Genomic DNA, 26,637 nt, shown 5'->3' on the forward strand with positions numbered 1-26,637 from the left:
AGAGGGGTTATGAGTAATCTATTTTAAGATGGGGGGTGGGGAGGGGGTAAAGTGTTTGGTATAATATTTGAATGTGAATTTTTGCGGGGGGGTATAGCATTTGTATGAGATTTATATTGTATGGAGGGGGGGGGTGAAAAGGGGGAAAATTTGTTTGTACAAAACTCTTTTAATAAAAAAAAAAAAAAAAAAAAAAATAATGAGTGTGTTGATGCAATGGACTAGTATGGCTTAAGATGACAGCCAGATTGGTTATGGCCCACCAGCGGTCAGTGGAGCTGGCAGCAGAGTCGGACAGTGAGGAGGTTGGGGCAGGAACACGGGCCAATCCTGGAGTCTCAGGAAGGCTCGGACGAGGGCTCTGCATTGGAGGCAGAGAGAGGGCCAGGGCCGTATGCCAGTTATCAGCTGCCTTCGGAGCTAGACGGCAGAGAGGCAGAGGAACAGCTGGAGCCTGTTCCCAGTTTGCGCATGCGCAGAGCTGCTAGAAGAAAAGAACAGCTAAGAAATCAGGGTCGACTTGGGAGTAAGGTCACAGGTGGAAGGTGAATGGCCCCTCTCATAGGAAACAGAAGAGGAGCGAAAGGGGAGGGGGCTTTTGCAGAAACAATTCGTTCGTTCGTTTCAGGAGTGTGAAGATCTGTCCCTGAATCTCCGAGACTCTGTGCCCAGTCTTTCCTTGCACAGCACCTCGTTTGGAAAATATTGACATGGCAGCTTTCCAAGATAGATAAGGTCTGTGGTCCTAAATATTCCTTTGAAAGACTGTTTGCCAGGCCTTTGCTGAATGTGAACGAGAGAAATTCACGTTCGTTTAATAAAAGGGATTCTGTTGGGACCAGGAATGCTTTGTGCTTTTTGGGGAAGCCTAGGTCAGAACAAAAATTAACCAATCGGTTAAAACATAATCCGAGTAGCCATAGGATGTACGGTAATTGCTGAAGGGGTTTGATTAGGACCCTGAAGTTTCAACGGAGGAACATTTTCAGAGGGGACGAAAGGTATGAAATGTGGGAGGCATATTACTGAATAATGTAAACCAATGGCCCCCCAAAGGTTTGGCCAACAGGGACTGATTCTATTCTATTCTGGAGAGAGGTTTTTCCATGAACCAGAGGGGGAGTGGTTTCGAATTCTGCCTGCATCCCACGGATGAGGTTTTGCTTGTTTCCGTGGCCCAGTTTGTGGCATGCAACAACCGGTAAACAACAGAGGAACTATGCTGTCTCAAGTCATGGATAGACTCAAGGTGCTTTCTTTCAAAAGGCAACGGGGCTTTCTTGTTTTGCTAGAAGACGTTTTGCTTCTCAGCCAAGAAACTTCCTCAGTTCTGACTGAACGGCGGAAAACAGTAGGATTTTATATTCCTTGCCGTCCTCTAGTCGTTGGCGCTGTCTCTGAGAGTCATTGAGGCCACGTGGAAGGTTAACTGTGCCCTCCAGATGATGGCAAGGAATATAAAATCCTTCCATTCTCCCCCCTTCAGTCGGAACCGGGGAAGCTTCTTGGATGAGAAGCGAAATATCTTCAAGCAAAACAAGGAAGTCCACCTGCCGTTTGAAAGAAAGCACCTTCGGGATAACAGAGGAAGCAGTGCCAAAAATGTACCCCGAGCTCTTAGATATCACTCTAAAAAGAAAAAAAACAAATCTGATGTATTTGGTTTAGATTCTAAGGTTTGGGATCTATAGTATGTGATTGATGTGGCAATAAAGCACCAGGCTAGAAAGCAGGAGGTAGTGAATTCTAGTCCTGCCTTAGCCATGAAAGTGATTTTGGGCCAATCACTAGGGGACTGGGAGTTCTAGTCCCACCTTAGCCATGAAAGCCAGCTGGGTGACTTTGGGCCAATCACCAGGAGACGGTGAGTTCTAGTCCCTCCTGAGCCATGAAAGCCAGCTGGGTGACTTTGGGCCAATCACCAGGAGACGGTGAGTTCTAGTCCCACCTTAGCCATGAAAGCCAGCTGGGTGACTTTGGGCCAATCACCAGGAGACGGTGAGTTCTAGTCCCACCTTAGCCATGAAAGCCAGCTGGGTGACTTTGGGCCAATCACCAGGAGACGGTGAGTTCTAGTCCCTCCTGAGCCATGAAAGCCAGCTGGGTGACTTTGGGCCAATCACCAGGAGACGGTGAGTTCTAGTCCCACCTTAGCCATGAAAGCCAGCTGGGTGACTTTGGGCCAATCACCAGGAGACGGTGAGTTCTAGTCCCACCTTAGCCATGAAAGCCAGCTGGGTGACTTTGGGCCAATCACCAGGAGACGGTGAGTTCTAGTCCCTCCTGAGCCATGAAAGCCAGCTGGGTGACTTTGGGCCAATCACCAGGAGACGGTGAGTTCTAGTCCCACCTTAGCCATGAAAGCCAGCTGGGTGACTTTGGGCCAATCACCAGGAGACGGTGAGTTCTAGTCCCACCTTAGCCATGAAAGCCAGCTGGGTGACTTTGGGCCAATCACCAGGAGACGGTGAGTTCTAGTCCCTCCTGAGCCATGAAAGCCAGCTGGGTGACTTTGGGCCAATCACCAGGAGACGGTGAGTTCTAGTCCCACCTTAGCCATGAAAGCCAGCTGGGTGACTTTGGGCCAATCACCAGGAGACGGTGAGTTCTAGTCCCTCCTGAGCCATGAAAGCCAGCTGGGTGACTTTGGGCCAATCACCAGGAGACGGTGAGTTCTAGTCCCACCTTAGCCATGAAAGCCAGCTGGGTGACTTTGGGCCAATCACCAGGAGACGGTGAGTTCTAGTCCCACCTTAGCCTTAGCCATGAAAGCTGATTGGGTGACTTTGAGCCAATCCTTTTCTCTCAGTCCAACCACCTCACAGGTTTATTGCAGCGGGGAAAATGAGAGGAGAGAAGGTGTGCTGGATAGGTTTGCCCTCCTTGAATTCTTTTGCAAAAAATAATAAAAGTGGGATACCAACAAACACATAAAATCAGCTTGTGGGCTATTAAGCAAGCACTGAGCTTCATTGTGACTTGACCTCTCCTCTAAGAACCTTCAGCCAATCAAGGTCCAGGCCCACCTGGCTCCATTAGGAGCCCAGGGAGGTTGGTGGGAGGTTGCCTTGGACAGGGTGACCCCCCCCCAGGCAAGAACATCTGCCTGGAACGTCACAAAAAGAACCCCTTCCAAGACTCCAGAGTGTTATGGTAACTTGAGGGATTGGACAAGCCATGAAATCGATTGGGTTCCATAAGGCAGGGATGAGCAGAAACCCACAGGAGTAGCTCTCTTCTCCTATGTCAGATAGGATGAGGTCCAAGCTTGCCCTTCACGTGGGTATCAGAGTTAACAGATGAACAGAGCTGGAAGGGACCTTGGAGGCCATCTAGTCCAACCCTCCCCTCGCCCAAGCAGGAGACCTTACACCGTTTCTGACAGAGGGCTAAGTCCCATCTCTTCTTGAAAGCTTCCAGGGATGGAGCACCCACAACTTCTGAAGGCAACTTCTGTTCCATCTGTTGATAGCTTTCCTGGTCAGAAAATTCCTCCTTATTTCCAGGTTGAATCTCTCCATGTTCAGTTTTCATCCATTATTATTCCTTGTCTAGGGCTTGGGTGCTTTGGGGTCAAGAGGCTGACTCTGTAAACCGCTTAGAGAGGGCTGGAAAGCAGTGGTATATAAATCTGCTTTTGCTTGGGAAGGAAGGAAGGAAGGAAGGAAGGAAGGAAGGAAGGAAGGAAGGAAGGAAGGAAGGAAGCCAGCCACATTGGTGCAGTTGTTACAAAGAAATGTTGCAGGCTAACTCTGCATTCCCACTGCCAGGAGTTCGAAACTGACCGGCTCAAGGTTGACTCAGCCTTCCGTCCTTCCGAGGTGGGTAAAACGAGGACCCAGATTGTTGGGGGCAGAAGGCTGACTCTGTAAACCACTTAGAGAGGGCTGTAAAACCACTGTGAAGCGGTATATACACTAAGTCTGCTATAGCTTGGGAAGGAAGGAAGGAAGAAAGGAAGGAAGGAAGGAGGGAGGGAGGGGAGGGAGGGAGGGAGGGAGGGAGGGAGGGAAGCCAGCCAGCCAGCCAGCCAGCCAGCCAGCCAGCCATAGTGGTGCAGTTATTACAATGCAATGTTGCAGGCAAACACTGCATTCCGACTGCCAAGAGTTTGATCCTGACCGGCTCAAGGTGGACTCAGCCTTCTGTCCTTCCGAGGTGGGTAAAATGAGGACCCAGATTATTGGGGGCAAGAGGCTGACTCTGTAAACCGCTTAGAGAGGGCCATAAGGCACTATAAAGTGGTATATAAGTCTAAGTGCTCTTGCTAGTGCTATTTAGGGTGCAAATCTGTGACCTGGGAGGACTGAGAATCTCCGTAGACCCTCCTCTCTCTTTTCTTCTTTTCTTCCTCTTTTATTTTATGCATGCGTTGCGTGTCCCTGTGGGTCTGTATTTGTTCCTGGGAATGTCAAGTCTTGAAACGTAACCTCCCAGGATGAAAAAGCAAGAACGATGTCGAAAACTAAGTCCAGGGAGGTTCCTGCCAGGCCAACGGAAGACGGTGAGAAAATGCTGGAGGGATCCATGCAAGTCAGCGGCGCAGCTTACGGGGACCCAGAAAACACAGTCACAGGGTCCATGAACATCCAGGGCCCGGCCAACAGCTACGCAGGGAAGTCCGTGGTGGGCTCCCTGCACATCAAAGGAGGCAAGACGCTGGTGGGTTCCATGCAAATCAAAGGACCAACAGACAACATCTCAGGGTCATCCTTGACAGGTTCCATGAAGGTCAGAGGACTGGCGAGTGACCTCTCAGCGCAGGAAGCAGAAAGTTGTGTAAGTTTGCTGAAACCGTGAGAAATCCATCAGAGAGTTTTTGTTCTGGGTGTTGTGGCCCACCAGTGGAGCTGGCTTTACTTTACTTTACTTTACTTTTATTTAGATTTTTATACCGCCCCCTCTCCCCAAAGGCAGCAGATTCAGACAGTGAGGAGGTTGGGGAGGAACCTGGGCCAGTCCTGGGGGCTGGGGAAGGCTCGGACGAGGGCTCTGTGTCGGAGGCAGAGAGGGGGCCAGGGCCATATGGCAGTTATCAGCTGCCTTCACAGTCAGACATCAGTGGGTCAGAAGAACAGCTGGAGCCTGTTCCCAGTGTGCGCATTCGCAAAGTTGCCAGACGAAAGGAACAGCTAAAGAACAGGAGTCGACTTGGGAGTAAGGCCACAGGTGGATGATGAATGGCCCCTCCCAGAGGAAATAAAAGAGGAGTGAAAGGGGGATTCTAGGCTAGTGCCTCTTTTCACTCCGTCCCCAGTTATGCCACTCCTTCCCCTACATCAGGGGTAACAAACTCGATTAAATTGAGGGCTGCATCAGGGTTGTGTTTGACCTTGGGGGGCTGAGGTGGGTGTGGCCAGCTGGGCGTGGCCAGCTTGACATCACTCATGTCGGGGACACCTGTGGTGGCCGAGCACTCTGCATGCACAGAGTTGCCAGATGAAGGGAACAGCTAAAGAAGAGGGGTCGACTTGGGAGTAAAGTCACAGGTGGACAGTGAATGGCCCCTCCCAGAGGGAATAAAAGAGGAGTGACAGGGGAGTGGAGTTTGCAGGAGACCATTAGTTCGCTTCATTGGTTCGTGACTCTCCGAGACTCCTTGCCAAGTTTTGCAGATATCAGGCCTGGCAGCTCTCCAAGCCAGAGAAGGTCTGTGACCGTAAATCCTCCCTCCAAAGACTTTGCTGGATGTGAAGGAGCAGAATCCACAGCAAATTAATAAAAGGGTTTTTTGTCGGGACCAGGAGTTTGCTTCCTGCTCTCGGGAAGCCTCGGTCAGAACACTGGGGTCTTCTCACATTGGAGAATCCCTTATGGCTTGTGTCCAGGTAGTCCTCGACATAACAACCCCAAACTTTCATTGCTCAGTGAGACAGTTGTTTATTTGTAGGAACAGAGGAAACGTTACGTAAAGACATGTGCAGTAAAACGCCATGATCTCAGTTGCTGGTTATCTCGGATACCTATGAGCTCACCTAATTAGCAGAACCAGATGTGGGAAGAGAGGAAAGGTTAAGTACAGGCATGCGCATTAGACGGCCATGAGCTCAGTGACCGATGACCTCAACTATTTATGAGAACCAGGTAGTACCAGGGAGATATGTGAAGCTTCTACTCTGGCTGGGATGGACTTAAAGATTGACAAGAGTAATAAGAGAGAATGTACCAATAAGATGCTGTGGCTACCCCTGCTTTGCTTGTGAAAACTGTATAAAAGCCAAATAAACTCTGCGTAAGGCGAGAAAGACATTTTGGACACCACTGCTTGATGGACTTTTGAAAACCTACATTTATTGAGCTCCCCTTCTGAGTTTCTACATGTAGTCCTTAAAATACGGCCACTACGGAGCCCAACACCTCTGTGGTTAAGTGAGACATTGATTTAAGTGGGCGTTGCCTCATTTTATGAGCTTTCTGGCCACGGTCGTTAAGTGGATCACTGCAGTTGATAAACTAGTAACCGGGTTGTTAAGAGAATCTGCCTTCTGCATTGACTTGGCTGGTCAGAAGGTCGCAAAAGGGAACATGTGATCCCGGGACACTGCGACCGTCATAAATATGAGTCAGTTTCCAAGTATCCGAATTCCGATCACGCAATTATGGGGATGCTACAAAGTCGTAAGTGTGAAAAACTTTTTCAGTGCCATTGTAACTTTGAATATTCACTAAATGAACTGTCGTAAGTCGAGGACTACCTGTGTATAACTCAGAAAGTGAACTAGATATTCTTGCCTACTACACAACCCCATTTTAATCTAGCTGGTAGGATTAGTTCAGTGTGTTCCACATACCTAGGAAATGTTGTAAGTCTTGAGTAAATTAATCCCAGGAGGACGTACAATGAGAATGAGATGGTAGCTAAGATATATGAGCTGAGTCCACCCATGGTCTAAAGTTCATGTGCTTTGAGTCTTCAACCATTGTGTTATCGAAGTTATGGTTGATGGCTGTATGTTGTTGTGTGACTCCAACTCATTGAACAAACCACGGATGAAGTAACTATGGCTTAGCATCGACTATGAATCTTGTAGAGCCTCAGGCTATGAGTTAAAGGTCTCTCTCTCCCCTCGTGTTTGGTCTCCACAATCTCCGGTGATATAAAAATCGCCAAATATTTTCTTGCTCAATAAGATGGCCATCTTGGCGCTCAACGGCAACAAGGATTTGGGTTGGTCCAAGCACGTTCCAGGAATGGAAGTTCATTTCCCCCCCCCATCACGTCTGTACTTGTGAATGACAGATGTCATTCATCCCCGCAGAGACACAGGAATGCCATGGCAACACTGTGTGAGTCTCTCTCTCTCTCTCTCTCTCTCTCTCTCTCTCTCTCTCTCTCTCTCTCTCTCTCTCTCTCTCTCTCTCTCTCTCTCTCTCTCTCTCTCTCTCTCTCTCTCTCTCTCTCTCTCTCTCTCTCTCTCTCTCTCTCTCTCTCTTCCCTCTCCCTCTTTCTCTCTCCATATGTTTGTGAAGGATGAGTGACATTCCCTTGATAGGGAATTTTCTGGAAAGATATGCAAGCATCCGCTTTTGAGGAACGGCCTTTTCGGAGGGCTGCTTTCGGAAAAGGTTTTATTTATGATTCCTTTCCCGAGACTCGGTACAGGAATTTAAGGGTGAAGACGAAGGCTTGTGTATCTGTGATGGCAAAAGGTGTGTGTATGTGTTTAAAGTCCTAAGGAATGTTCCTTATTTTTTGTTTACAAGCTTATCTCTGGATCCTGGTGTATGTTTTAGACTTATGGGCTTGAAACATTTGAGAGAGGAGCTCCAGCAGTGAATTAGCAATGCATAGAAATGCTGGCCTCTCGCTTCTCTGCACCAACTGCCAGTGGAGCTGGGTAGCAGAGATGCTCTTATAAAGACACGGACGGAAGAGGGAACTATATGGTAACTTGCTTGCGTTTCTATTTCACCCTTCTGGAGTGGGGTGGTGGTCGGAGAAGACCTAGCTAAGGGGTTAACCCTGGTGCAGCTTCTAGAACCTTTCTCCTTGCCCGTCGGAAAGGATGCCCTCTACTATTTCACTGGCACCTTGTTGAGAGCCATTGATTTTTCCCCCCACCTCCGGTTTGAATATTTTATTTCAAGCTTTTTAACATTCTCTTAGAGAGGCTGAGGTTTAAAGCTTGTCCGTCTCACACGATGCTTGTTATTATCGAGGGAGGATCTTGCAAAGTGTGCTTGGGATCCAAGAAGGGGGTGGTGGATTGTAGGAGCTGGGATATTGAGTAGCCAATTGATCATCTGTGGATCGCCGAACCGGGGGGGGGGGGGAAGGGGAGAAGGACACGAGCCCCCAAATAAGGAGAGTCCGTGATGGTCTTTACTAGGCAATTTCATTAGTCTTAAGGGAAGGTTTTGAGAATTTGAGGTCAAACGTATTTATGACCCAGCTCTATCCAAATATTAGAGAGCCGGAGGCAAACTCTGCAGTATTTTTCCACCTGGAAAACCTATGCAGAACGGAGAAATTTTGTTTTTCCTCCCGATCAACGTGGCTTCTTCAGCTTCAGAGAGCTGGTGAAAAACCTCCTGCATTTCTGGATCATGGACCGGAGCCAGCTGAATTCTCAACTATCTTGTCCTTCCGATGACGGAGCTGTCTTGATGGGTGGGGGAGAAGAGGGGAACGTTGATGAAGATGAGGAGGTGTGTTGGCTGCCGTTTGGCGCTCACGCACAGTTCGGAATGGGCAAGGCCCCTCCCTCAGGTGGCCCTGAGGTTTCCTCTCCCTCTGCTCTGCTGTGGATTCTGGAAACATGGTCGATGTGGAGGGCCAGCGGTCCTCAACTGCAGGGATAGAGGTAGGGCATCTCTTTCTCCTCGCTGCTTCCTCCAAAGTGATGTTGGGGTGTCAGCACCCCTGGGCTTCTTAGAGAGTTGTGTATGTGGATGAGTGTGTGACGCTGTCATGGGTAGATCCATAATCACAACGATATGCTGAGATTTGTGTTTCTCACAACTTTTCTTCTGTTGTGCGAGAGGCGCGTGTTTTTTTTACTAGTGTTATAGAGGGTTTGGGAAGGCCTCGAGGGTTTCCAAGGGGAGACTTTGAGCCGACTTTCTTGTTAGAAGGAATTCTTCTATCATGGCTTTCTGTTCCCCCTCTTTTTCTCTGGCTTCTTCTGGATCACCCGTATGTAATTCCCAGAAGAATAGCATAGCACAGCACAGCACAGAATAGAATAGAATAGAATCATAGGGCTAGAAGAAGACCTCAGAGGTCTTCTAGTCCAACCCCCTGCTCAAGGTAGTGGACCTTATACCATCCTGGTCTAACGATGGTCCAGTCTACTTTGGAAAAAATAGTGATGGCGCACCCACAACTTTGGAAGGCAAGCTAAAAGGTAAAGGTTCCCCTCGCCCATCTGTGCTAGTCGTTCCCGACTCTAGGGGGCGGTGCTCATCTCCGTTTCAAAGCCAAAGAGCCAGCGCTGTCCGAAGACGTATCCGAAGTCATGTGGCTGGTATGACTCAATGCCGAAGATGCACGGTACGCTGTTCCCTTCCCACCAAAGGTGGTTCCTATTTTTCTACTTGCATTTTTTATGTGCTTCTGAACTGCTAGGTTGGCAGAAGCTGGGACAAGTCACGGGAGCTCACTCCGTTACGCGGTGCTAGGGATTCGAACTGCCATCCTTTCTGATCGACAAGCTCAGCGTCTTAGCCACTGAGCTACCACTTCTCCTAGTCCATTGTCCAAGGCAAGCTAGTCCATTGATTAATTGTTCTCGCTGTGAAAATCTTTTTCTCCTTGGCTCTCGGTTGAAGCTCTTCTTAGCAATCTCTTCATCCATTACTTCTCGTCCTACTCTCAGGTGTTATGCAGAATAGGTCAACCCCCTCTTCTCTGTTTCAGCTCTTCAAGTATTGGAAGACCGTTATCATGTCCCTCCAATCCTTCTCTTCAATATGTTAGACAAACCTAGCTCCCTCAACCGTTCCTCATACTGTCAGATTCAGTTTAATGTCAGGATTCCAAATAGCATCCAAAAATAAATCAGAGTCCAAGGCAAAGCATGGCTCAAAGTTCCAATTGATGAAGAGAGCCATGTTGGCACGTCTGGGAAAACCCGAATCTGAAAGCTTTCCGGTTTTCCCCACCCAGATGAAAGTTCAAGATCTTGCATTCCCACACCCACAAGTCCATCACATGGTCCAATCTCCCCACTGCCACGAAGACAGATTTCACCCATCCAGTTCCGGTCAGGTGCAGAGACAAAGGATGACCTTAGCTTTCTAGAAAGAATGTTGTTATGGCTACATATCATCTAACTCTGTACAATCCCCCCTCCCATTGTCCCACAATAGAAAATGCATAATAGAATAATAGAAAGTGTAGCAGGCCAAAGATCCAAAAGAAAAGATGGCTGCAGGCCTAACACATACAAGTTAGCATCTTACACCCATGATCAACTTCATTACTCTTCTCTGTGCACTTTCTGGGGGTCTCAGAATCTTTTTTGTATGGTGGTGACCAAATGCTACACAACATTCCAAGCATGGCCCCACGAGTGTGTTAGAAAGTGGTACAGCTAGTCCTGGACTTACGAGCACAAATTGAGCCCGAATTTTTGTTGTTGTTCAGTGAGATGTTCGTTAAGTGAGTTTTGCTCCATGGTATGACCTTTCTTGCCACAGTTGTTAAGTGAATTGCTGCAGCTGATTAGCTAGTAACCCAGTTGTTAAGTGAATCCAGCTTCCCTCATTGATTTTGCTTGTCAGAAAGTTGCAAGAGGGGATCACGTGACCCCGAGACACTGCGACCGTCATAAATATGAAACAACTGCCAAATGTCTGGATTTTGACCACATGATCATGGGTTAGGGTTAGGGTTGGGTTGGGTTGGGTTGGGTTGGATTGGGTTAGGGCTATGGCTAGGGTTAGGGTTGGGTTGGATTGGGTTAGGGCTATGGCTATGGCTAGGGTTAGGGTTAGGATTGGGTTGGGTTAGGGCTGGGTTGGGTTGGGTTGGGTTAGGTTTAGGGTTGGGTTGGGTTGGGTTAGGGCTAGGGCTAGGGCTAGGGCTAGGGCTAGGGCTAGGGTTAGGGTTAGGGTTAGGGTTAGGTATGGGTTGGGTTGGGTTAGGGCTGGGTTGGGTTAGGTTTAGGGTTGGGTTGGGTTTTAGGGTTGGGTTGGGTTAGGGTTAGGGTTAGGGTTGGGTTGGGTTATGGCTGGGTTGGGATAGGTTTAGGCTTATGGTTTGGTTTGGTTGGGTTATGGCTGGGTTGGGATAGGTTTAGGCTTAGGGTTGGGTTGGGTTGAGTTCGGGTAAGGATTGGGTTATAGTTATGGTTAGGTTAAGGTCATAAGTGTGAAAAACGGCACAAGATCCCTTTTTCCAGTGCCGTCGAACCTTTGAACGGTCACTAAACGAACTGTTGTAAGTCGAGGACTACCTGTACTATCACCTCTCCACAACATTGATCTTGAACAACCCTTGAACACCCGTCCTTCAGAAGTGGCTGTTGAACCTCATCCTAAAAGCCTCCTAAGATGGAGAACCCAGAACTCTGCAGCTGGTCCCACCATTTACAGACCTTAGCATCACACAGCCGGTCTTTAGATTTAAAGGAGAATGTCCAATGGGAAGGATTCCGCCCTCTCGTCTTTCCTTTGGGATTAACTGGAAAAAATAGGAAGCCAAGGGGGTGGGGGGATGGTGTGCTAATCAAGGTCATTCATGCACATTTATTTTGGTACTCTTCTTCCTAAGCGTCAGATCAACACCTAGGAGAATTTCGCCAAAAGAATACCTCTTGGAAGATAATCCCGTGCCAGTGAATTTAGTGAGTAGTGGAAAATGTGGAAGGCTCTTGCATAGCATCATAAGATATCTTTGAGAGCTTCTTGTGGGGGTGTCTGTTGGGATTCCTCACCCCTGGAATAAGGATGGTCTGAATTTAGACTTTCTGGCATTACCTAGAAGCCATTCTTGGAAACATTCCATGAGAAAGAACAACTCAGTACTTCTTTGCCCCACGAGACGATCATAAAAATTGTTGCTCGTAAGAACGTTGAACATGGTTGGGTCTTGGGACTCTTGGGAAGGTGCCACTGCATTAAGAAGCAGCTTCTCTTAATTTCTCTCGTTATCTCAGATGAGAAAGCCATAAGTCATTTCCTGACTCCAGATCACCAGCATCCGATTAAGGTGATAATTAACCACGTCTCCTAGCCAGGCCATGAATACCCGATCTGTTTCCTCCTCCGCAACCTTCTATTTAGTAGACTCATTTCCTAAATTATCTCCTCAGCGTAATAGGAGAGCAGTCAAAGCCTTGGGAGGGTTTTGGCATGACCACACAGGACACAACGGTGTATTGTGAAGCCCAGTTGGGTGCTGTGCCATGGTTGGTTGTTCCCCAAAACAATGTGAAAAGCAAAATGGCAGGTGGTGGGAATGGATGAATGGACAAATATCTCCCCATCTATTCTTCTGCGGTCTTTTGATATTTGTCTGCGGTCTTTTGATATTCGTCATTGTTCCCCATCAAAAAACTGTGTGGAAAGCAAACTGGCAGGTGGTGGAGTAGAAGGATGGATGGATGGACGGACAGACGGACAAACATCTCCCCATCTACTCTTCTATAGTGTTTTGGTATTTATGGGAACACCTCGTTCCCCATCAAAAAAACTGTGAAAAGCAAAATGGCAGGTGGAGAGATAGAAGGATCAATAGATGGATGGATGGATGGATGGATGGATAAACATCTCCACATCTACTCTTCTATAGTGTTTTGGTATTTGTGGGACACTTCGTTGTTCTCCATTAAAAAAAAAACTGTATGAAAAGCAAAATGGAAGGTGGTGGGATAAAAGGATCGATAGATGGATGGATGGATGGATGGATGGATGGACAAACATCTCCCGATCTATTGTTCTGCAGTGTTTTGGTATTTGCTCACCCGTGAAGATCCTGTACAAATATCCAAAAGTAATAATTTATAGTGTCTATTATCTTGGGTATATATATACATTTATATATACCCAAGATAATCCAAAAAACTCCTCTAGGAGGTCCAATCTGGGATTTTCTCTGTAGAGACTTCACTAGATAGGAATTCTAGTGGCTGTTTAAAACTTTTTAAAGCCCCATCACTGGCTTTTCGGCCCATGCAAATGTCTTCTAAATAGCCTCATTCATTCCAGCTAAAAATAGGCAAAGATTGACTTGGCTAAAGTTTGTTTAATAAGAACTGGAAATTGACTTTGGAGGGAAGGATGTATGGGTAGTCCTTGACTTACGACCGATGGTTTAGCAACCATTTGAAGTTACGAAAAAAGAGATGTATGACTGATCCTTGCACTTAACCGTTGCAACATTGCCATGATCACCTGATCAAAACTTGGCAACAGGCATGTGTTTATAATGGTTGCAGAGTCCTGTGGTCATGTTGCCGCCATTGGCCACCTTCCCAGCCAACTTCCAACAAGCAAAGTCAATCATGTGATTCACTTAACGGCTGCAGTGACTCATTTAACAACCATGGGAAAACTGGTCACAAAATTGGGCACGACTGTTGTGGCCCGCCAGTGGAAATAAAAGAGGAGCGAAAGGGGAGTGGAGTTTGCAGGAGACAATTAGTTCGCTTGATTGGTTCGTGACTCTCCGAGACTCTTGCAAAGTTCTGCAGAGATCGGCCTGGCAGCTCTCCAAGCCAGATAAGGTCTGTGACTGTAAATCCTCCCTTGAAAGACTTTGCTGGATGTGAATGAGAGGAATTCACAGTCAATGAATAAAAGGGGTTTTTGTCAGGACCAGGAGTTTGCTTCAGGCTCTCGGGAAGCCTCGGTCAGAACAGTGACTCATTCAACAGTTGCTTTGCAGAGCAATGGGTAAATTCTGATTCCCAACTGGGGTCGTAAATCAAGGACTGCCCGCGTGAACTTTATGGCTTGATGACTGAATGAAATCATGAAATGAAATTTCTCCGGCTTTCTTTCGTCTTCCCAGGAAGAAAGCAAACAGATCCAGGCTTGGCAGAAATCCAGCTCCCAATCAGATTCTCATGACGATGAAGTTTCTCCTCCACCACCCAACCCGGTGGTCAAAGCCCGGCATCGAAGGGGAGGGGTCAGTGCTGAGGTCTACACCGAAGAAGACGCGGTGTCTTATGTCCGGAAGGTAATACTATATTGTTATTCTTGGACGGATTCTATAAATAATGCGCGGAAATTGTGTTTCAGGAGACCTCAAAAGCTAATTGGGGGTAGTATTAAAGTGCTGGTCCAGAAAGCAGGAGATGTGAGTTCTAGTTCTGCCTTAGGCATGAAAGCCACTAGGTGACTTTGGGCCAATCACCAGGTGATGGTGAGTTCTAGTCCCACCTTAAGCTTGAGAGCCTGCTGGGTGACTTTGGGCCAATCACCAGGAGACAGTGAGTTCTAGTTCCGCCTTAGGCATGAAAGCCAGCTGGGTGACTTTGGGCCAATCACCAGGAGCCAGTGAGTTCTAGTTCCGCCTTAGGCATGAAAGCCAGCTGGGTGACTTTGGGCCAATCACCAGGAGCCAGTGATTTCTAGTTCCTCCTTAGGCATGAAAGCCGGCTGGGTGACTTTGGGCCAATCACCAGGAGACAGTGAGTTCTAGTTCCTCCTTAGGCATGAAAGCCAGCTGGGTGACTTTGGGCCAATCACCAAGAGACAGTGAGTTCTAGTTCCTCCTTAGGCATGAAAGCCAGCTGGGTGACTTTAAGCCAATCACCAGGAGCCAGTGAGTTCTAGTTCCTCCTTAGGCATGAAAGCCAGCTGGGTGACTTTGGGCCAATCACCAGGAGCCAGTGATTTCTAGTTCCTCCTTAGGCATGAAAGCCGGCTGGGTGACTTTGGGCCAATCACCAGGAGACAGTGAGTTCTAGTCGAAATGATGTCCCGGTGTCTGGAGGCCGTAAGGGTCTGGATGGATGGCAACCGACTAAAACTCAACCCTTCCAAGACGGAGTGGCTGTGGCTTCCGGCCTCCCGGTTCAACCAGGTGCTTCCATCTCTGGCCATCGGGGGCGTCCAACTAGCCCCCATGGAACAGGTGCGCAATTTGGGCGTCCTCCTAGATACCCGGCTGTCCATGGATAACCATGTAACAGCCGTGGCAAGGGGGGCGTTCCATCAGGTTCGCCTGATGCGCCAATTGCGCCCCTTATTGGACCGGGATGCCCTACGCACAGTCACCCATGCGCTAGTGACGTCTCGCCTGGATTACTGCAATGCTCTCTACATGGGGCTTCCCTTGAGATGCACTCGGAGACTACAGTTGGTCCAGAACGCGGCCGCGCGGGTGATTATGGGGAGGACTAGATACTCCCCTGTAACACCTCTCCTGCGCGAGCTGCACTGGCTGCCTGTGGTCTACCGAGTGCGTTTCAAGGTTTTGATTATGATCTTTAAAGCGCTCCATGGCACAGGGCCTAGTTATATGCAGGATCGCATCCTGCCCCACACATCCCTACGACCAATTCGCTCACACAGAGAGGGACTTCTCCGGGTGCCGTCCGCCAAACAGTGCCGGGGGGCGACACCCAGGAGCAGAGCCTTCTCTGTGATGGGCCCAGCCCTATGGAATGACCTCCCCCGTGACATCAGGATTACTTCCGATCTCCGCTCCTTCTGTGTACAGCTGAAGACCCACCTCTTTCAATTATCTGGCCTGGCTCAATCGCAATCGTAATTTTCCCATTCCTCCAAACTGTTTTTTAAATGGTTCTTAAATATTAATTTTATTGGGTTTTTACAATTGGGGTATTTTAAAGTAGATTTTTAACTGTCTATTGATGTAATTTGCTTCCTCCTCCGTGTATGTATGCGTGTTGTGTATGTATGTACGTTTGGTGTTATTATATATTTTTATGTTATATGCTCCATTGTACGCCGCCCCGAGTCCTACTTGGAAAGGGAGCGACTAATAAATCCAAATTTATTATTATTATTATTATAGTTCCTCCTTAGGCATGAAAGCCAGCTGGGTGACTTTAAGCCAATCACCAGGAGCCAGTGAGTTCTAGTTCCTCCTTAGGCATGAAAGCCAGCTGGGTGACTTTGGGCCAATCACCAGGAGCCAGTGATTTCTAGTTCCTCCTTAGGCATGAAAGCCGGCTGGGTGACTTTAGGCCAATCCCCAGGAGACAGTGAGTTCTAGTCCTTTGTTAGGCATGAAGCCAGCTGGGTGACCTTGAGCCAGTCCTTCTCTCTCTGCCCTAGGAAGGAGGCAATGACAAGCGACTCCTGAAAAACCTTGCCGAGAAAACTGCAGGGTCTTTTCCAGGTGGTCTCCAGGAATCCAAACCTGCCTTGAAGGCACATTCATACATTCAAAAGCCAGATTTATTTAGGAAAGCAGAATTTTCTCATGGATCGGGGGCCTCAGTTAGCTTTTGCTTGGTGGGCTGAGATTTTATCAATTTGTGGTTTTGTTTTTTTTTTAAAAAAGAGTACCCAGATTCTCTCCAGAACATCTACCCCGAGAAAGCTTGGTCAGGTCCCATAAACGGCCTCTGTGCTCAGAAGGATTTTATGGATAGATTCTGCGATGTTCACTCCTGATTTTTTAATATCCAATCAAATCTATATTCCAGCATCTCTTTGAAGGCAACCTGGCAGCCACCCAATGCTCAGAACCCAGTTCAATAATTAATGCCTCTCACTACTTAAGATGCATTTGAAGAAATAATATTAAATACTGCCAGATGCTGAATTATTTGTTATTCAGCCTTTAAAAAAAAACAACACACACATTCCCATTAGATTCTCCTTACAAGCTCATTCTGATTTTGCGTCTGGCCTGCCTCTTTGGTTCAATTCAGTTAAGAAGACATCCTGATGAGTTAATTCAGCATTTTCTAGATGATGTTTGATGCTCAAGGCACCGTTGTCTTTTATTTCAGACCAATCAATTTTCATAACTCTCTCAAAAGTTGTATCAAAGTCATTTCTGGAAGCTTAACTCACTCAGGTCTGGAATTGCGCAGTTGCTTTGTGATTGCTTTTTTCAAATTAGTCTAAATACAAAACTCTTAATAAAATATGTTAGCACTTAGCAGTAGCATTTACTCATATACCGCTTCACTGTGCTTTCCAGCCTTCCCTAAGCGGTTTACAGAGTCAGCCTCTTGCCCCCAACAATCTGGGTCCTCATTTTACCCACCTTGGAAGGACGGAAGGCTGAGTCAACCTGGAGCCGGTCAGGATCGAACTCCTGGCAGTGGGCAGAGTTAGACTGCAATGCTGCATTCTAAGCCCTGGCAATGGGAAGGAAGGAAGGAAGGAAGGAAGATAGTAATAGCACTTAGACTTATATACCGTTCCACAACCCTCTCTAAGCAGTTTACAGAGTCAGCCTTTTGCCCCCAACAATCTGGGTCCTCATTTTACCCACCTTGGAAGGACGGAAGGCTGAGTCAACCTGGAGCCTGGTAAGATTTGAACTGCCAAACTGCAGGCAGCCGGCAGTCAGCAGAAGTGGCCTGCAGTACTGCACTCTAACCACTGCGCCAGTGCGCAGTCGGAAGTTTCGCAGTTTCATAGTCGGAAACGTTAGTCCGAAAAGAGTCCTGATTTCTGGCTGTTGTACATGAAGGTGGCTCTCCTTCAGCGATTGCACCAGGAGTCTTGGCTGACCTCTTACTAATCCCCCGGAGCTCTGCTCGCACCTCACTTTGGCTTCTGCTCCTCCCTTTTCCATTCCAGGTTATTCCAAAGGACTACAAGACTATGACCGCCTTAGCCAAGGCCATCTCCAAGAACGTCCTCTTCGCTCACCTTGATGACAATGAGAGAAGGTAGGATGGGATCTGGGATGTTAGTCTGATGCCCTAGTTTGATCATGAAACATCTGCAAGAAAATAACCAAGCTCAGAGAGCACCTCACAGTCCTCTTATTCCCCCTCCTCTCCATAACCCCACTCCCTTCTAGCACTAAAGATATTATCTAGCTGGATAATGAAATATGCAAGAAAACTACCAAGCTCAGAGAGCACTAAGGACCTCACCTCCTCCTCTTCCTCTTCCTCCTCCTCCTCCTCCTCCTCCTCCTCCTCCTCCTCCTCCTCCTCCTCCTCCTCCTCCTCCTCCTCCTCCTCCTCCTCCTCCTCTTCTCTGTAAACCCCACTCCCTCTAAAACTGATGATGGGTATCGAATATCCAGATCGGTTTCCAGCCAAAGCGTGGACTTCCTCAAAACTCTTCCCCCGACAGTATTTTCTCTCCGTAATGAACCTTTGATCCTATGCTTCACCTCTCAATTGTTTTCACCTGTCCAAAACTTTCTAAAAATCGTGCTTTATTATTTTTTTTAAAGGGCAATGGGTTTTTACATTAATCCAGTCGATCCAGCTGCCGGTTTACATTAGCGGATTTATTTTGGAAGAGCCTGGTTGCCTTCGTTTTGGGAGGTGGGGGGGGGGGAACTTTGTGTCGCGTGAAACAGCTGGTTAAGTCTCATCCTTACAAAAAAGTAACCGTTTCTAAGGTTTCCAGAAACAAAAGTGGCCTTTGATTTGGCTACAACAGCTGGAGGGATTTGTTGCGTTAGGGTCCCTCAGCTGCCCCATGCAGAACAGAGACGGGCGGTAATCGAATATTTTAAGCATTTAGTCATCCCAGATTTGTTATGTTTTAGAAAGACATCTGTCTCTTGGGAAGGAAGGGACTATGGCACCGGCTGTCCTCGATTTACAACAGTTCATTTAGCAACAGCAATGGCACTTACACTTATATACCGCTCCGCAGTGCTTTTACAGCCGTCTTTAAGTGGTTTACAGAGTTGCCCTCTTGCCCCCAACAATCTCCTCATTTTACCCACCTCAGAAGGACGGAAGGCTTGAGTCAACCTTGAGCCAGTCAGAATTGAACTGCTGGCCTTGGGAAGAGTCAGCAGAATTAGCCTGCAATACTGAATTCTAACCACTGCGCACAATGGAAGGAAGGAAGAAAGGCAGGCAAGCAGCAGGCAGGCAGGCAGGCAGGCAGGCAGGCAGGCAGGAAGGAAGGAAGGAAGGAAGGAAGGAAGGCAAGCAGAAGGAAGGAAGGAAGGAAGGAAGGAAGGAAGGAAGGAAGGAAGGAAGGAAGGAAGGCAAGCAGCAGGAAGGAAGGAAGGAAAGAAGGAAGGAAGGAAGGAAGGAAGGAAGGAAGGAAGGAAGGCAAGCAGAAGGAAGGAAGGAAGGAAGGAAGGAAGGAAGGAAAAGAGAGAATAAGAGTGAGGGAGGGAATATGAGGAAGGAAGAAAAGGAAAGAAGGAAGGAAGGAAGGAAGGAAGGAAGGAAGGCAAGCAGCAGGAAGGAAGGAAGGAAAGAAGGAAGGAAGGAAGGAAGGAAGGCAAGCAGAAGGAAGGAAGGAAGGAAGGAAGGAAGGAAGGAAGGAAGGCAAGCAGAAGGAAGGAAGGAAGGAAGGAAGGAAGGCAAGCAGAAGGAAGGAAGGAAGGAAGGAAGGAAGGCAAGCAGCAGGAAGGAAGGAAGGAAGGAAGGAAGGCAAGCAGAAGGAAGGAAGGAAGGAAGGCAAGCAGCAGGAAGGAAGGAAGGAAGGAAGGCAAGCAGCAGGAAGGAAGGAAGGAAAGAAGGAAGGAAGGCAAGCAGCAGGAAGGAAGGAAGGAGTGATAGTGCTTAAACTTATATACCACTTTACATCCCTCTCTAAGCGGTTTACAGAGTCAGCCTCTTGCCCCCAACAATCTGGGTCCTCATTTTACCCATCTCGGAAGAATGGAAGGCTGAGTCAACCTTGAACCAGATTTGAACTGCCGAACTGCAGCTAGCAGTCAGCTGAAGTAGCCTGCAGCCCTGCACTCTAACCACTGTGCCGCCTCGGCTCTTTAGTGACCCTCCAAAGTTAACAACGGCGCTGAAAAAAATTACCTTATGACCATTTTCCCCACAACCATTGCAGCATTCCCCCAGGGGATCACGTGATCCAAATTCAGCCGTTTGGCCGCTGACTCAGATTTATGACCGCTTGCAGTGTCCCGGGATCTCCATTAAAAATCAACGGGGAAGCCAGGTTCACTTAACGACCATGTTAGTAAGGGTGACTAACTGGTCATCTGAGAGAGTGACCATTTTCCTCCTTGCCAGCTGGTGTCACTCTATTCAAGATCATGCTTATATTGTTAGGATTTTTTTTCCTAAAAAAAAAATAGCAACACAAAAATGTATTTGGAGACGCACAGTCATAAACTCCGAACACACGGTGGAAACTCTTTTAGACTGCCGTTGTGAAGATCAGAAACACAGACAACCCTAAACAGCAGCGCTGGTGAGAACAGGCACACGAGATTCACGTAGTTCTCCTTTTTTTGACAACACAAAACCCCTGATGACTTTATTTATTTTTATTCATTTGTGCGCAAAGCTCTCATGCGTCATGGCTAGTCTAGTGAAGAGAAGGACCAGGGGAGACAGGATAGCAGTCTTTCAATAGTTGAGGGTCTGAAAGGATAAGCATAAGGTTAGAATAGGGTCTGGGGGAATACCATCCCGAAAATAACACCAGTTGAGAGGTGAAAAGAGATAACCACAACAATGGAAAAGGAAAGGAAGAAAGCAGGAGAAGAGAGGAGAGGAAAGGGGAGAGAAGGAAGGAAGAGGAAAGGAGAGGAGAGGAGGAAGGAAGAGGAAAGGAGAGGAAGGAGGGGAAGGATAGAAAGAGAAGGAGAGAGGGTCAGAGGGGGAAGAGGGAGTAGGGGAGAGGCAAGGGAAGAAGGAAAGGGAAAGGAGAGAAGGAAGAAAGAAAGTAGAGAAGGGAGGGAGGGTGAAAAGAAAAGAAAAAAATAGGGGATAATACAATGGTAAGCAAAGCAACCCAGAGTTTAAAAAAAAAAACTTTTTATATCTATCTAACTATATCTATCTATCAGTGGTGGGTTGTAGGCAGTACACCCTGGTACGGGTGTACCGGAGCCTGCCCGGAGCGCCGGGTACCGTTCCTCAGCCAGCTGGGGAATTCTGGGAGTTGAAGTCCACACATAAGTGAGACCTATAACAAATGTCTCACTTAGCCATGGAAATGTGGGGTTCTCAATTGCGGTCGTAAGTCAAGGACTGCTACCAGGACCATTGATCGCTTAGGCTGGCTCTGATTCCAGTTTTGCTTTGGAGAGGTTTCATCCACGCGTCTCACCTTGCCGAGCTGCTCAACAGCTAGGCGACAGGACACGATCGGGCCGCCCAGGGGCCCTTGGGACACTCTGAGCGACCCTAACGTTGCCTTTTGGATGGTCCAGCCATTGTATCTTCCTCCTTCGGCTACCCAGAGTGCCAGGATATCCGTTATGGAACAAATATAGCTAGACTAATCACCCAACGACCGTAGGGGTGGGGCGGGGATGGTTTTGTGAAGGCGGAAGGCTGAAGGACAGATCTACAGCAGGTGGCGACGAAGAAGGCAGCTTGAAGTCACATCTGGGGAAATGTGCTCTTCGCTTCGCATTCCTGCAGCTGTTTGGCTCTGCCTGGTTCTGTTTTTAACATTCAGAGCGGTGGCCTTTTTCCTACCTGATCATCTGCTCTTCAACTCTTCTTCTTCCTCCCCGACACACAAGGCATTTTCTTCTGCAGACACTCCAGGATTAGTGGTGGCCTTCTGCAGGGGCTTCTTCCAGATGGAGGCTGGAGAACATGGCTAAAACAGATGGGAAGGCCTAACTGTCCCCTTGAACGTAGGAGAGGAGAAGGAGGAGGAGGAGGAGGAGGTGGAGATTCGTGGCTCTAAGAGCTAGATTTTGGCCTGGAACTTTGGGCTGGCTTCTCCCAGATTGGGGTCAGAGGGAGAACAGAACAGAATAACATAGTTGGAAGGGACCTTAGAGGTCTTCTAGTCCAACCCCCTGCTTAGACAGGAAACCCTACACCTAGACAAATGGTTCTCCAAAATCTTCTTAAGAACTTCTAGTGTTGGAGCTTTCATAACTTCTGGAGGCCAATTGTTCCACAGATTAATTGTTCTAAGTGTCAGGAAATTTCTTCTTAGTTCTAAGTTTCTTCTTTCCTTGATTACTTTCCACCAATTGCTTCTTCTCCTGCCTTCATGTGCTTTGGAGAATAGCTTGACTCCCTCTTCTTTGGGGCAGCCCCTCAAATAAAAGAACACTGCTATCATGTGACCTCTCGCCACCAGTGGTGGGTTCTGACTGCTACTATTACTGGTTCACTCAGGGATGCACTGTGCCAGTGGAGCTGGGAGCAGATTCGGACAGTGAGGAGGTTGGGGAGGAAGATGGGCCAGTCCTGGAGTCTGGGGAAGGCTCTGAGGAGGGCTCTGTGTCGGAGGCAGAGAGGGGGCCAGGGCCGTATGCCAGTTATCAACTGCCTTCGGAGTCAGACATCAGTGAGGCAGACAAACAGCTGGAGCCTGTTCCCAGTGTGCGCATGAGCAGAGTTGCCAGATGAAGGGAACAGCTAAAGAACAGGGGTCAACTTGGGAGTAAGGCTACAGGTGGACGATGAATGGCCCCTCCCAGAGGAAATAAAAGAGGAGTGAAAGGGGAGTGGAGTTTGCAGGAGACAATTAGTTCGCTTCATTGGTTCGTGACTCTCCCGGACTCCTTGCCAGGTTTTGCAGATATCGGCCTGGCAGCTCTCCAAGCCAGATAAGGTCTGTGACCGTAAATCCTCCCTTGAAAGAATTTGCTGGATGTGAATGAGCAGAATTCACAGCCAATGAATAAAAGGGGATTTTGTAGGGACAAGGAGTTTGCTTCAGGCTCTCGGGAAGCCTCAGTCGGAACAGGAGAAAGCTAACTACCGAGAAGGCTTGTGTAGGATAAAATAAGGTTATAACACTGTAGCCCTGGTCACTCTCTGGGTCCATGCATTGGGCTCAACCAGCCTGAACATTGTTTAGCTTGGGCATGAACGCTGATCCCGCCATGTGGTTGGAAAACCCTAATTTTGGGCTTAGCCACTCAGCCACCAAGCTTTCCTGACGAAGCTTAACATAGAGCCCACAGGGAAGCCATTTATAGTTGTCTCTTTCGATGCTGCTGTGAGTCAGGCACAAGTCTATGAAATGCAGAGGGCCAATTGGCACGCTTATGGGTCTCGTATGGCGCGCGAGGCCAACCGTCTGTGGTTCTGCCATGCCCCTGTGGTTAAAACGAACATGGCCTGTGAGCCACAAAGTGGACGGTGTTTTGTCCCGAACGGGATGAAGATTCCTCCGATGAGCAGAGGATTGGATTAGGAGATCTCCACATTTCATAGAGGTGGGGGGGGGAGGGGTTCTCGGTGTTCTCTGAGCTTGATGGTCTCCCTGCGGACGTTTCGTTACCCGACTAGGTAATACCATCAGTGCTCCCTTCCCAATCTAGCACTGATAATGTCACCTAGTTGGGTAAGGAAATGTCTGCAAGAAAAGAATCAAGCTCAGAAATCACTGAGAGACCCACAGTTGTCGTCCTCCTCTTCCCCACCCCCCCACCCACCCCTGCAAACTCCACTCCCTTCTAGCACTGATGATGTTACGTAGTTGGGTCATGAAACGCCTGCAAGAAAACCATCAAGCTCAGAGAGCACCAAGGACCCCACAATAATCTTCCTCCTCTTCCTCCTCCTCCTCCTCCTCCCCCTCCTGCACTCCACAAACCCCATTCCTTTCTAGCACTGATAATGTTCTATAGTTGGGTCATGAAACGCCTGCAAGAAAACCATCAAGTTCAGAGAGCACCAAGGACCCCACAATAATTCTCCTCCTCCTCCTCCTCCTCCTCCTCCTCCTCCTCCTCCTCCTCCTCCTCCTCCTCCTCTTCCTCCTCTTCCTCTTCCTCCTCCTCCTCCTCCTCCAGAGGCTTTCCTGGAGCCTGGGGAGGGGGTGGCACTTTAAGAGTGACAAGAGTGATGGGGCGTGGAGTGAGAAAGGAAGGAAGTAGGAAAAAGTCAGTTCTGCTGCCAGCTGTGAAAACACAACTGAATCCTCTAGGAAGAAAGACCACATTAGAAGCAGCCATTTTCTTTGGAACTGACAACTTACGGCCTCGTTTTAACTAGTATTCTTTTTTTTTTAAACTTCCCTCCGCAAGCCCCACTCCCTTCTAGCCCTGATGATGTTATCTAGTTGGGTAATGAAAGGTCGGCAGTTCGAAGGTTCGAATCCCTAGCGGCGCGTAACCGAGTGAGCTCCCGTGACTTGTCCCAAGCTTCTGCCCACCTAGCCGTTCGAAAGCACATTAAAAAAATGCAAGTAGAAAAATAGGGACCCCACTTTGTTGGGAAGGGAACGGCGTTCTGTGTGCCTGGAAGCGGTATATAAATCTCAAGTGCTATTGCTCTTTAAGGCATTCGCCACCTTGGGTTATTTGCAAAGCAATCAGGGTGAAATAAAAACCGAATAAATAAAGAAACCAGGAAACAAAACCCGAGAAAAAGGAAATATTGTCGGGAATAACTCAGACTCGAGCCATAGAGGGCTTTCAAAGCGATTAAGGCTCTCTGCGACCTGCCTGGAAACGAAGGAGCAATTCCCAAGAGGACACTTCTCTCCTTCCAGAATGGGTTAATCCAAATGCAATCTCTGTGCAGGTCACGCCAAGGTCCCACCTCCCATTGTGACGGCAGGCTACTTACAGTAAAGGAAGCCTCTCAGAATGTCGTCATGCCGAGAGAGAGAGAGAAAATATAGAAAGTGATTAACCCAGCAATAAAAGCCCAACTGTTGCGAAGCGGAAACTAAGATTCTAGAAGTGAATTTTGAAGGAAATGATTCACGAGGATATTTTCAGCTCACAAGACTTCGTCCAAGTTGACTTTGGCCTGTAAGGGACGGTCGGCCAAAGCCGAGTTTGAGAGTAAACCATAAGCAGAAAAGTGGAGGAAATTCTTTAAATATTAGAATGGAACGGAATGGAATAGAATAGAATAGAGATATGGAATGGGAAGAGAATAGAATAGAATCACAGAGTTGGAAGGGACCTTGGAGGTCTTCTAGTCCAATCCCCTGCCTAGGCAGGAAACCCTACACCACTTCAGACAAATGGTTATCCAACATCTTCTTAAAAACACCCAGTGTTGGAGCATTCACAACTTTTGGAGGCAAGTTGTTCCACTGATTTAATTGTCAAGAAATTTCTCCTCAGTTCTAAGTTGCTTCTCTCCTTGATTAGTTTCCACCCATTGCTTCTTGTCCTGCCCTCAGGTACTTTGGAGAATAGCTTGACTCCCAAATTTTCTTTGTGGCAACCCCTGAGATATTGGAACACTGCTATCATGTCTCCCCTAGTCCTTCTTTTCATTAAATGCATTAATGAATAATAAGTCATTAATGCAACAATAATAAACTGCTTAGTTTATTAACTGTTTCATTGGAATGGGGTATGTCCTTTGTTGTTAGTTGCAAAGTCGTGTCTGATCCATTGCAACCCCATGGAAAATGTTCCTCCAGGCCTTCCTGTCCTCTACCATGCTCTGGAGTCTATTGAAGCTCATGCCGACTGCTTCAGTGACTCCATCCAGCCACCTCCTTCTCTGCCGTCCCCTTCTTCTTTTGCCCTCCATCGTTCCCAGCATGAGGCTCTTCTCCAGGGAGTCCTTCCTTCTCCTTAGGTGGCCAAAGTCTTTGAGTTTCCTCTTCAGGATCTGGCCTTCTAAAGAGCAGTCAGGGTTGATCTCCTCTAGGACTGACCGGTTGGATCACCTTGCAGTCCAAGGGACTCGCGGGAGTCTTCTCCAGCACCCGAGTTCAAAGGCCTCCATACTTTGGCGCTCAGCCTTCCTTATGGTCTAACTTTCACAGCCATCCGTTGCAACTGGGAAAGCCACAGCCTTGACTATTTTTGTTGGCAGGGTGATGTCTCTGCTTTTTAGTATGTGGTAATTCAACCATGAGTCCGTCCGTTTTGGTCGCCTTATAGGTCTCAGAAAGCCACACATACCTTGAACAAGCCATGTTTTCGGGTAATGCATGAATGCAACCCATTAAGTCAGAGCCTTTGAGTAAAAGTTCAGTTCTCTTTAGGCATGTTAAAACTTGCAATTTGCCTTTGATCTCTGCTAGAGTTTTCCTTTTGGGGAGGGGGGAAATCAAACGTGATTTTCTTAGGGAAGGCAGCTGAGCTCCCTCGCCCCACCAATTATCCCATCAGCAAAGCATTCATGTCTGAACAAATTCTCCTGCTTTATTCCCTTATCGGTTTAACGCCGAGCTTCCCCTTATGTGGAGGATGTTGTCCCCCTCCCCACTCAACTCCAATTTAGAAGCTTAGATTTATCACGCCGAAGCTTTCCATCCTCAAAATGCACCACGCTTCCTTACCCTGCCAGTTTTACCATCTCGCTTTAGCATTCATAGCGATATCCCTTAGACTCATATACCGCTTCATCGTGCTTTCACAGCCCTCTCTAAGCGGTTTACAGAGTCAGCCTTTTGCCCCCAACAATCTGGGTCCACATTTTACCCACCTTGGAAGGATGGAAGGCTAAGTCAACCTGGAGCCTTTCAGTATCGAACTGCTGGTTGTGGGCAGAGTCCGCCTCCAATACTGCATTCTAACCACTGCACCACTACGGCTTCCTTTCTTCTCATTTTCCTTCCTTCCTTCCTTCCTTCCTTCCTTCCTTCCTTCCTTCCTTCCTTCCTTCCTTCCTTCCTTCCTTTCTTCCTTCTTAGTAGACGTTTATACCACTTCATGGTGCTTTACAGCCTTCTCTAGGCGCTTTACAG

At 47.9% G+C, this 26,637-nt stretch overlaps 1 protein-coding gene across 2 annotated transcripts in view; it reads left to right on the forward strand.

Moving 5' to 3' along the window:
* PRKAR1B (protein kinase cAMP-dependent type I regulatory subunit beta) overlaps positions 1 to 26,637 on the forward strand; it is a 55,706-nt gene that overhangs the window by 6,011 nt on the left and 23,058 nt on the right. The window contains exons 1-3 of one of the 2 annotated variants that reach the window (XM_081965681.1): positions 7,772 to 7,887; positions 13,958 to 14,128; positions 17,683 to 17,774. In XM_081965681.1, the coding sequence (XP_081821807.1) occupies positions 7,885 to 7,887; positions 13,958 to 14,128; positions 17,683 to 17,774 (266 nt within the window). In that variant the 5' untranslated portion in view covers positions 7,772 to 7,884. Of the gene's footprint in view, positions 1 to 7,771; positions 7,888 to 13,957; positions 14,129 to 17,682; positions 17,775 to 26,637 lie in introns of those variants that run through there. The other variant, XM_081965680.1, reaches the window with a different exon arrangement.

This window comes from Natrix helvetica, assembly GCF_964273705.1.
Source record: "Natrix helvetica genome assembly, chromosome: 13".
Classification (NCBI taxonomy): Eukaryota; Metazoa; Chordata; class Lepidosauria; order Squamata; family Natricidae; genus Natrix; species Natrix helvetica.